At 43.7% G+C, this 12,561-nt stretch overlaps 1 protein-coding gene across 2 annotated transcripts in view; it reads right to left on the bottom strand.

Moving 5' to 3' along the window:
- LOC311046100 (guanine nucleotide exchange factor VAV3-like) overlaps positions 1–12,561 on the bottom strand; it is an 84,274-nt gene that overhangs the window by 31,497 nt on the left and 40,216 nt on the right. For both annotated transcript variants that reach the window (XM_084058225.1, XM_084058224.1), the window contains exons 15-19: positions 7,382–7,491; positions 4,271–4,372; positions 3,698–3,789; positions 2,103–2,125; positions 669–702 (exon numbers count right to left, since the gene is read on the bottom strand). In XM_084058225.1, coding sequence (XP_083914351.1) covers positions 669–702; positions 2,103–2,125; positions 3,698–3,789; positions 4,271–4,372; positions 7,382–7,491 — 361 coding nt within the window. The remainder of the gene's footprint in view (positions 1–668; positions 703–2,102; positions 2,126–3,697; positions 3,790–4,270; positions 4,373–7,381; positions 7,492–12,561) is intronic.

The following is a 12,561-nucleotide window of genomic DNA, read 5'->3' as shown; positions in this document are numbered from 1 at the left end:
TAGTTACTTTACACCACTAAATATACCTTATGATTTTTCTGAGCTTTATCCAATATGTGTTTTATTTATTTATTTATTTTATTTATATTTTGCATTGTATTGTCTGTATTATTATGTATTAGTGATGAATTTAGCACTAAGGAACGCAATGGAAAGAAGCCCCTGGGGCTTTTTGTGTTATCCTTATATAGCATAACCTTTGACTGTAGTACCTGTACTGTTATTAAGCATGTTAATAAAGTATTCAATAAATCAAACACTCTCTTTTTTTGTAAATTCAAATACTCTTTTTCCCCCTCTTTGAATGGGCAAGTGCCCAGAATCACAAGCATACTAGACGCACATCGATTCTCAACAACTTCTCTGAGATCTCTTCAGGGGGATTATGTGGAGAGAAAGGGAGAATTTAAAAAAAGAATAAGCTGAGGAAACATTAGATCTCAAAGCCAAAAGGTTGGCCACATAATAACTCAGAGGGATAGCTTTTATCTTCAGTGTATCCGCCACCAAATCTCACGGCGCGGGCCTACTATATATATGACTGCAGCCCTGCCCGCCCCCGCAGTTTTTCAGCCTCGGAGCACAGAGATGAAAAGTGACCAGCTATGGAAGTAGAGTGCACGGCCCTGAGTGGGTTTCACAAAGCGATGCGGTCAGCATGCACTGACCTGGGTCTGCTGGCCTCTGTGTCACGGTACCCCTCTGTGGTTGGTTGGATGGAGAGAGAGAGTGAAAGAGGAGGGGAGTGGAGGGGGATATTATGAGATAGAGTGACACACAGAGAGAGAGAGAGAGAGAAGAGGAGAGATTTTATGTTTGCGTCAAGAGCCATGCCAAAGAACAACATCACTCTTAACTATTTCCTTGCTCCATACTTGGTACCCTCCTTTTTTCCAAATCTTTTCCCCAAACAATGGGGAACCATTTTCAGGGAATGGGGAACCAGCCCATATGTTGCAGTATTGTGTTGATCATGAACTTTTGTCTGAATTGATGGGTATTAACTCTTTGACTGCCCAAAATAAAACATAATTGGCTAAACCACTGCCAGCGATTTTCGAGTGTTTTCAATAACCTTTGAAAACTCATATATTTATCTACAGTATCTACTCAGAATATTTATCTACAGTATGATCGATCCCCCGATTGATTTAAAAGACGTATCCGAGTCTCGTAGACTCGGGGGGGTGGGGGGGGAGCGAGCCGCCGCGATCATCCATTCCATAGTTGTGGGGAGTTGAATGTAGGATGTTTTCGCCAAAAAACTACAGAAACAGAGGAAAAGCCATTCTTCCAAATGGAATAACAAGGAAGAGAACGGGCTGTTTTTTTTGCGATCACGTGACCCGCTGCTTCTCTCCTTCTCTGAGAGCCAAACGGTGACCCATAGGTGAGCGAACAGCGCCGTCTAGTGGAAAACCACTGAAAACACAAAATCTCATCATTCTTGTCATTGGCAGACTACACCTTAGCAAAATATGAGTTGAAATCTCGTCATTGGCAGTCAAAAAGTTAACTGAGCACCATGGTGTTATGGACTCAAGCAGTAGTCATTTCCCCGTCTGAAAGCACCCGAAACATTGCTAGAGTGATGAATTTGTTCTAAATGATCAACGTTAAAAGCTTCTATATCTGATGAAGTGATCTAACATGTTTCGTTTTGAATCGCAATATATAGTTTTTCCAAACAAAGCAAAAATATCACAATGTCAATTATTTCCAATGTCGTTCAGCCCTATACTACGTGAATGTTGTTTTCTCTGTTCACTATTGTTTTTTTGTTTTTTTTAAATGTTAAATAAATCGATTTATAGGTAAATTTAAATGGTGAGGTACTCGCATAAGCCCCCCTAGGGTTTCTTACCTCACCGGCGCAACAACTAATACTGTAAACTTGGAAAGACCATGGAAAGAGCTATCATGTTATGCTTATGTTTATATAACTGTTGTGCAAATCAAATGAATGCATGCTCAGTGTGAATGTGTGTGAAGTGTATTATGTTGGACCAAAGTGCCTCTGCAGCATGCTGTTACTAATGCTAATGACAGGAGCTGTGCTGGGTGTGAAGTCAAGGCTGAGCCTCGGTGCAGGGTCCTCCTACCTGTGGCCTGATTGTGGCACTTTCTGCAGGAGAGGAGAGACAGACACAGTGTGAATACCAGATCAGCACACGACTACAACCTGACACACGCACGCACGCGCTGACGCACGCGCTGACACACACACACACACACACACACACACACACACACACACACACACACACACACACACACACTTTTTCACTTAAGTAACAGTATTAACACCACAATGTAGAGATACTCTGTTACAAGTAAAAGTCTGGCAATCAACATTTACTTGAGTAAAAAGTACAAAAGTAATGGCATCAAAACATACTTAAAGTACCAAAAGTAAAAGTACTCATTATGCAGAAAGTCCCGTTTAAGAAGGTATCATATGTATAAAATGTATTCAAATCTTTTGAAAATAGCAGATCTACAAGCTCACAACGTGTCGTATCGCGACTATTTTCAATTAGCCAACATTTAATTGGGGCTGAAGTGCTTAATGTATGTTCTGTAATAATAATTCAAATCAAGTAAGTAACTTATATTTTCCTCTGAGATTTAGTGGAGTAGAAGTTAAAGTATTGAAAATTGGAAACACTCCAGTAAAGTCAAAGTACCTCGACATTGTACTTAAGCACAGCACTTGAGTAAATGTACTTAGTTCCTTTCCACCACTGATGACTACACCCTGACACACACGCGCGCGCGCCGCGCGCACGCGCGCGCACGCACGCACGCACGCACGCACGCACGCACGCACGCACGCACGCACGCACGCACGCACACACACACACACACACACACACACACACACACACACACACACACACACACACACACACACACACACACTTAAACAGCCTGCCGGCACCGTGCTCATAATGCGTTGGAATGCATAAAGAACCAGGAGGTACAGAGGCCCATACGGTGCCTCTGTTGAGGAGGCCTGTACGTGTGTGACACTGAGCTGTCTTTAAGGTGTCTAGTTAGTCAGGGAGGGGCAACGTAGCTGAACCAAAGTGCCGGGCAGGAGACACAAGGCTAAGGGTTGACACAAGGTTATGGGCAGAAATAACTACTAGACATAATAGCCCTGTCTTCTTGTTCCGTGTATTAAGAATCTAGGAAGTACAGCCGTCGGAGAGTGCAAGGACATATTGTACAGTAAGGTTGTATTTAACTGTATCAAACAGTAGTGTCTTTAGATCCTTACTACACAACGGGGCAGGGTTTCTCCCCCCCACCCCCCCTCCATGCGATTCATTTGCCTGAAAATATTTTCTTTCAAACTGTTGTCTGTCATGGGTATATTCACAAAGAATGTGAATATTATACAGAGCAGTACATTTCATTTGAAATGAGGCAGATTTTTCACCGCAAATAAAGCTGTCACCTTGTGTAGTTTTGATGCAAAATATACTCGCCAGCGATGCTTTTAGTTTACTCAGTCGTGCCCTTAAAAGTACGTAAATGCTTGTAACACATTCCATTAAACCCCCCCCCCCCCCTCCAATAAAACATTCTTAGACTACATTACATAACTATGACCATATCTCATTATGCAGAATACGTGTGAAACGTGATGAACTGTGCACCACAGGATGAAATATATAACATCTGATCTCACCTGTTCTTCCACAGACTCCCAGACGGCCCAGGCATTCTTTATGAGCCCCCGCACCACATTTCATACACAGATATCCCTGATTAAAGATGCCCCTAACACACATAAACAACAGGAACAGCATTACATTTACGCTTTTTTTTGGACTGAAACCATGCACTCACGTTACCTTACTAGTAATTTGTCACTTTCTGGGTAGAACTTTTAAACTAGTGTAAATGATCGATCCTTATATGGTTCGCAATGTTAGCATCTCTCGTAAAGAATGTGTAGACCGACTAGTTACAAGAAGATAGGCTTACTGGTAGAGGTAGTCATTTGAATTGAATTAGGAATGCTGAAGGGAGTAAACATGGGACGCATGTCGTAATGTCGTAAATTTCAGTAAATTGCATATTCTACTGAAAGAAAAAGTAACTTACGACAATAAAAACATGTTTATTAGATGTTTTTGTTATAACTCCATTGTAAGACTCAAGAGTAAGACCAACGTGCCGTGGCAAATATACCAAATCGTTCTAAACACATGAGTGCTGACAAAGGTGATGACATCACCTCAGCCCGTATAAGTCTCACCTGAGCAACAGGTGACAGAAGCTACATGAAGTGATTCTCTCAAAGGTGTGCATCTTGAACTGGTGCGAGTTACTGCTGGCGTTCTCTGGTTGGACGTTTGAACTGAGAGCAAAAAGTAAGAAGGAATGACAGACACAAACAGACAGACGAAGGCAGAAATATAGTTTAATAAAGCTTTTCTAATAAAGGTTTTTCAGTGCATCATGTGTGCACGTACCGCATGTGATTCAAACTGCCAAAGTCAAACCTCTGACTGCTATATGTGTGAGACGGACGGCACATGAACCCTCGAAAGGAGGACGCCTTTGAAGTAAGAATAATAGCTAGTGACACCCCTCCCCATGTCTGACACACCAGTCACAGCTACTTCAACTGAACATTGCTGCGATTGACTCTCTCTAATGAGCACCCCACCTCCTTTTCCAAGGTACTGTACATTTGTCTCAAAGGGGTATTTTACAAAACACACATCGCAACCACAACCAGAAAGACGTATCTGCAACAAGTGTGTCCTTCTTTCTGGAAATTGAGGGAGAGAGGCCATTACTGGTCAGTCAGCGGTCTCAATCGAGAGACACATTTATTACCCCCCCTCCCCTCTTCAACCCCCCAAAAGAGACATTCAATCAAAATATGCAGAAGCAGTGTCGTAGGCTACGCACGCACCTCAATATCAAAACAATATGAAAAAGAAGATGTCTCACTGGGCCAACCTCCCACAGACACAAAGTAATGAAAAAAATGTACCTCCAAAAGCCTCCGATTTGAAAACCATGTGAGACATCAAATTGAAACAACAGATAGAGAATGAACGCTTTGTAGTCTATTCGCGTTTTGAATGACTTTTGCTCTGTCTGTGTGTGTGTGTGTGTGTGTGTGTGTGTGTGTGTGTGTGTGTGTGTGTGTGTGTGTGTGTGTGTGTGTGTGTGTGTGTGTGTGTGTGTGTGTGTGTGTGTGTGTGTGTGTGTGTGTGTGTGTGTGTGTGTGTGTGTGTGTGTGTGCGTGCGCGTGCGCGTGTGTGTGTGTTTGTGTGTCAGCCATTGAAAGGGCTGTACCCAAGCTGCATTCATGGTCTGCAGAGGGCACTTTTTACAGACAGGTAAAAGGGCTGAAGCCTCCTTCGATGTCTACAGTATAGCCAAATTCCAATACCGAAAATCTCGGCCACTCGCTCACTCCCACTCGGTCACTCCGACTTCAAACCGGAAGTAGTCGCGGTCCAATTGTTCATGTGCGTCTTGGAGGAGGCGAGAGAGGAGTCGAGTGGAGTCGGCGAGGAGGCTCTCCACTTCCGCATTGAGCGAGTGTACATCAAGTGTATGCTCGCCCACTCTCAACAGCTCCTCCGCGGCAGACTTCCGCATCACGTGTACACTTTTTTTTGTTTTTTTCCCCTTCTCCCGTGACGTTTACATGGTCCTCCTCCTCCACATGTGCCGAAAACACCGGCCGCACCCCCCCCCCCTCACTCGTTGCGCATCACACACACACACACACACACACACACACACACACACACACACACACACACACACACACACACACACACACAGTGTAAAGTAACTGAAAAGACCGCAACAAGCCACTGGCTTTATTGCGTTGTTGAATGATATAAAGCATAATACAATTATACATTGTAATATATTGTGCACACTTTCTGTCTCAAAAGCTGTTTCTATTCGTGCATGCCTCAATGCAGTACACGGACTACTATAAATGACTGAGACAAAGATTATGTTAACATTTTTAACTTCTGGGACGAAGAAAAAGAAAAGAAAACGGGAGGTGCGCGAACAGCGCGATGGAGAAGAAGGACCCGCCGATATTTAATATTGTTTGTTGGTGAAACAATCATGACTGATACACATGAAAGAAGACCCTTCACAGCTAAATAGAGAATTTTACATTTTAAGAATCGGTTCAGAATTGAATGAGTACGACTATAGTTAAATGTGAAGCTGTTTCTGCTATAAATATGCATCCACCGTTCTGCGCGCCCCTTGGCTGCGACGTTTCCTTTTTGCCACACATCTACACTTCATGGAGTACATTTTTGTACTGGGGTTCTGGGGACTGTACGAGCAATAAGAGGGACAGGTCAGGATTAAATCAATAAATGTAAGTTTGCTCATCCTGGCGCTCACTATTTCAGGAATAAATGGCTTTGCACAATAATGTAACTATAAAGATAACGATGTGGCCATCCATCCACATTGATGAATTGTCTATTCTTATATTCTGTATTATTCTATACCTGCATATTATTCTATGCATAGTATATTTTCATCCACGCCTCTGCTGCTCTGGTCCGCGAACAGTCTTCTCCCGGGTGGTTGAAGCCAGAAGGCACCAAGCGAGCTGAGACAGAACGCAAACGTCGAGGCACAGACGGCTGTGTTGTTGACGGACAACGGATGTGAGACGTCATAAGTGATCGCGGAATTTGCCGTCGCTTTGAAATGACGGGCTGAGTGTAGTCCGATCCAATTGAGGGCAACCGCTCGACCACTCGTCCTCTCAAATAATCCTCGGCTCCTCGCAGGGGCGGGGCTTAGGCGCGAGTGGAGGAAGCGAGGAGAGTGAGCGAGTGACCGAGTTTTGGGGAATGGAATTCAGCTTATGTGTGCACGTTTCTGCTTGAATTGCTACACTTGCGAGGGCCAAATGTCCCCAAAAATCCAGTAGAATTTGAGAAATTATTGTTTTATGGTTTAAAAAACACATTGTGAGCTTGTAGGCCTTTATATTAGGGTTACAGTTAAAAATCGAAGGAATTTGAAAAAACTGAATAAAATCATAAAATCGGCGTCAAAATGTTGATGTCCTCATAAGTATAGTAATACAAAGGTGGGTGCGTGCGTGCGTGCGTGCGTGCGTGCGTGCGTGCGTGCGTGCGTGTCAACTCACAGCGTGAGTGCTACAGTCGAGAGCTGATCAAACACTGCACATCAAAGTCAATATCTCTCACAGCACAACCACAAATACACAAAAGCTTCAGCACTCAACACAAATAGGAATCCTACCACGAGGAATCACATGAGAAAAACACCAAAAAACACAAACAACACTGAGTAAAGGTCAGCTGATGCCCTCTGCTGTGTGTGGACTTACATGGCCATCTCAAACTGGTCCAGCCATTTCTTCTTCAGCTCCTTGGTCTTGAAGAATAGCTCGAAGCCAGACTGCCCCTGACGATGGGTCAGGAAGAACCCGTAGCACCACTGTGGAAGTTAAGATGAAGAAACTCAGCACACCAAATGTACTCACGTACGTTTGAATGTAATCGTTCTGTATTCAGAATCAGAATTTGTGATTGTCACGTCACAGGTGTACAGGTGTAGGTATATATGGGATATAGCCTATAGCAGGGGTCTTCAAAAGGAGGTCCGGGACCCCTGGGGGTCCTCAGAGTTACCACAGGGGATCCGCCAAAATCTTTGTGTGATATATCATTTTTGTTCCTTACCTTGAACCCTAGCATCCCTACTCTGAAGAGAACTTTAGCCAAAAATAGCAGATCTACAAGCTCACAGCGCTGCGAGGCGTTGTGATCTTGTAGATCTGCTATTTTTTGGCAAAGAGGTATAGGTGTAGAGGGAAAAAAGAGCACACCAAGTAAACGAAAAAAGCTTAATCTGAAACTCAATTTTATACAATATAGAGGGGGTCCCTGCTTCATCTCTCTCTGAGCTAGAGGGTCCTTGGGCTGAAAACGTTGAAGACCCCTGGCCTATAGGACCAATTACTATTAGTACAATCCTATGATGGAGTTTGATGTTTAATGTTTTGGTCTTTACATACATTAAATGGTGCAGAGAAGAGCTGCCATTAAACTGGACATCTGGAATTATCCGGAGCACATGCAAATGTATGTTTATATGGAACCAACAGTTAGAGTTTGTACTGTAAATATTTATGTTACAAAGTCTGCTTGTTAGTAACTTCTCTACTTGTTAAAACGGAGGTTGGTGGCTATAGGAGGACATTTCCTGCCCACCACCATGGACACTGTGGTTTCATTCCTCCACGGTACCTCCAACTTGATGGAGCACTCCAACAACCACAACTGGGCATGCCCATATATGGGCCTATATGATTACATCAAGGAACTCCATATATGGGCATAAAAGGGACATGGACAGACAGATACAGAAATCTCCCTATATGGGCATAAAAGGGACATGGACAGACAGATACAGAAATCTCCCTATATGGGCATAAAAGGGACACAGGCAGATGGAATACAACGGTATGATGGGTACAACAGGTACTCTGACAATGGCATGCATTCCTAATTTGCATCGGTCCCGATTTGCGCCATTCCCGAGTAGGCCGGCACTAGTGCTGTAGAACACATCAAAGGACCAGTTGACCCTGGCCTTCATTATACACCACTGAGACAATAATAGTCTTGATCAATATAACTGTTAAAAATGATTTTCATGGCATCCACATTTGTTGATGATACCAGGTTGCTATGGTTTCTGACATGTCTAATCAGAGTACTTAGTGGCCAATCTGATGTCATGGACCTCCTTATTTGGGCTGCACCGATATATTATATACTGTAAGTGGTATAGATTTACAGCACAGGATTTGATCGATCCACTGAAATGTCTGAAATGCTTTGGACGGTGCGTCTGGAACGTGGATCTGTACCATGGAGATTCATGAATGCTGCTGTGGCAATGGCGTACAAGGTGCTGGTCGTCAAGATTCGAGAGGGACCCGTTGTTAAGATTCAAGCCAAGGGACCCGTTGTTAAGATTCAAGCCAAGGGATTTGTCGTTAAGATTCAATAGGTTCCATTGGTTCTTACTGGACGTTTAAAGTGAAAGAAATAAGTGCAGTTGAATAACTAAGCACTTCACTAAATCTGAAGGAGAATTATGGGAGATAAAGCCAAAGCAATAGGAAGTGTGTGCGAGTGGTAATAATGTTGGAACGAGATCAAGTAATGTGGAGAATGGCGTGGGGGAGTAGTCACTGGTCGGCTGTGGATCATAGGTGGACAGTGGCTGCCAAGTCTGCCAAACCCCTACAGGTGGACACATAGCCGCGGGAAGACCTTTTAGGTTGCGGGTGCGGTATGCGCGCGTGAATTTTTTTCGCGGTCTTGGTCGGGTTTTGGGGGGTTTTGGTCACCTAAATTCGGTTTATTCGGTTTGGGAGGGGGGCGGTCGCACCCCCCGCACCCCTACTGCCCGCGGTACTGGGTGGACAGGACAAAAAGTCTGTGATCTGTAAAGAAAGAAAAGCTACTGCATAACGTGCTTAAAGACGGAGTATGTGATCCTGCAGAAACAAGACACAGGCGGCAGGCCTAATATGGTTTTGTTGATATTGTGAAGGAAGCGTGGAAAAGAGCATTGCGGTGGAACAGATGATTGAAGAGAAATGCCAATTAATTACTCAATTACTCAAAGAGCGACTGCACGAGTTGGCACCGCAGAAGCGACCAATATGCCCATATGGAGATCTATGTATCTGTCCTTCTCCCTTTCATGCCCATATATGGACATCTCTGATCATCATCAGTATATGCCTCCTTTTGTGCCCATATATGAAGCTGACTGTTTTGTTTGGGCGTATAGCTGCATTGGGAACTCCTTATATGGTTATGGCTGAGTCATAGTGACATGAGGGTGATGACGTGGTCCGCCCGCCCGCTGGCCGACCGAAGACAATTTTTATATTAAGTAATAAAAAAAGAGCGTGTGACTAATAACTACATTGGAACACAGGTTCCTTTTTTCCATTTCCTGAAAACTTTTTTTTCCTCCATTTCTGGGAAACTAACGGTTTTGGACAAACGAGATTTCCGGCCGGCAGTGACGACGATATCTAACAACAGAGGAAGTCGTCCTGCCGGGTGATTGGCTTGCACTCACATGGTCCTGAGTGTTTGAGAGCCCCCTGCTCGGCATTAAATCATTGATGACTGAGGGCGGTGCTCTCAGTGCACACACAGTCTGAAGTTTCATTTAGCACAGGATGATATATGGCCATAAGCAGCCTTGAAGGACCCAGTGCATTCATCACCTAACATTAGCATCCCCCTTAGCATCTCTGTCCCTTGGCGTGCGTGCGTGCGCGTTCGTGTGCGTGTGCGTGTGCGTGTGCGTGTGCGCGTGTGTGTGCGTGTGCGCGTGCGTGTGTGTGCGCGCGCGCATGTCTGTGTGTGTGTGTGTGTGTGTGTGTGTGTGTGTGTGTGTGTGTGTGTGTGTGTGTGCGTGCGTGTGTGTGTGTGCATGTGTGCGTGCGTGCGTGCGTGCGTGCGTGCGTGCGTGCGTGCGTGCGTGCGTGCGTGTGCGTCCGTGCTTGTGCTTGTGCGTGTGCGTGTGTGTGTGTGTGTGTGTGTGCGTGTGCGTGTGCGTGTGCGCGTGCCTGTGTGCCTGTGTTGGACAAAAGTACTGTAGGATCACCTATGGCATTTACTTCTGCAGTGTGTGTGCGTGCGTGTGTGCTTGTGTGTGTGTGTTTTCAGTGCACATTCATTAGTGATTGACTTTCTGTATCCACCTGCAGGTTAGTGCTCCCTTGTGAGTCTGTTTTCATCAGTACAGTGTGTGTGCATGTGTGCGCGTGTGCGTGCGTGTACTGTGTAATCTGTGTCTCGTGCATATGCAGATATGATCTATTGAGTTACAATAATTGGCTAGGCTGGAGATAACGGAGGAGAATGATGTCAGACCCAAACATGGTCATCACATTAGAACACTGTTTGTTCCATTAAAACGTCAAGACATGACCGTTATATCAGACACATGTCACATCACATGTCAGTGACCTGGTCTATAGGCATGACACGCGCACACACACACGCAGTGGTGGAAAAAGTACTCAAATGTTTTACTTAAGTATAACTATCAATGCTGCGATGTAGAAACACTCTATTACAAGTAAAGGTCTGGTTATCAAAATGTACTTAAAGTACCAAAAGTAGAGAGCACTCATTATGCAGAATGTCCCATTTCACAAGTTTTCAAATGTATGAAAATCTTTTGAAAATATCAGATCTACAAGCTCACAATGCGTTGCAATGGGCTATTTTCAAATGGCCGAAATATATATATAGCCAGGGCTGAAGTGGGTAATGTATGTTTTGTAATTATAATCAAAATCAACAAAGTAACAAGTAACTAAAGTTTTCAAATACTTGTAGTAGTAGTGGAATAAAAGTACAATATTTGCCTCTGAGGTGTAGTGGAATAGAAGTAAAAGTACTGAAAATACCTCAAAATTGTACTTAAGTACAGTACTTGAGTAAACGCACTTAGTTACTTCACACCACTGCACACACATCAACAATGACCCAGGCGCACACAGACAGAAAGACACGTGCTCCCAACATAAACATGTCACATACATGCAGCAAACACACACAACGCACAATATGCTCACAAAGAAGAAAGCACCAGAGAGAGAGAGAGCGGCCCCTCCATGGCAAGCTGTCAGTCTTGCATTAGCAATCAGCAGCAGTGGAGTGAGAAGGCACCATCTGTGACTATACATCAACAAGGCATCAACAAGTCTACTGCAGCACTTCCACACAATGCCGTCTTGCAAATGCGGCCCGCAGGGCAAAGCCAAGCTTTATTGTTTAAAAATCCACGTAGCGAAGGAAAAGGTGCAACCTAGCTGGGGTTTTATTATGTTTTAATCTTTGGGGTTCCCCGTGAGAATGAGAATAAGGGAGACCCTGCTACAGAAGCATAAATTAAATTTTAGTTCACCCAAAAAATGACTTATTTTCTATCAATTACACACCCCATGAAGCCTTGAATTCATGGAGATTTTTTGTTTTTGTCGCATGTTTAAGCCAATAATGTTATGACCGCCAGAAAGATGCTAATGTCTCCGGTAGAAGACTAAAAGTTGATACTTTGAGTCTCCTACCAGAGCAGCCGCCGGTCATCAAATAATTGGCTTGCGACAAAAACTAAAAAACTCTATTAATTCAAGTCTCCATGGGGTGAGTAATCGATAGAAAAAAGTAATTTTGGGGGTGAACTATCCCTTTAAACAGTAAAAAAAATCTGACAAATCAGACTGCCCTATTTGTTTCAGAAGGAATAAAATTATCTTATTTAAAAAGAAAAATATTCTATGATTTTTCAAAGGTGAGGGAAAACACTAAAAATCACCGGCACTAGTTACTTTGAACTAGATAATCATTACAAAACATATACATTACTCACTTCAGCGCTATATACATTTCGGCCATTTGAAATTTCAAATTGCCGATCTACAAGCTCACAATGCATCGTGATGCGACGCATTGTGAGCTT

The sequence above is a fragment of the Gymnoscopelus microlampas genome, assembly GCF_963454915.1.
Source record: "Gymnoscopelus microlampas genome assembly, chromosome: 5".
Taxonomy (NCBI): Eukaryota; Metazoa; Chordata; class Actinopteri; order Myctophiformes; family Myctophidae; genus Gymnoscopelus; species Gymnoscopelus microlampas.
This window is presented reverse-complemented; position numbering and strand designations above follow the sequence as displayed.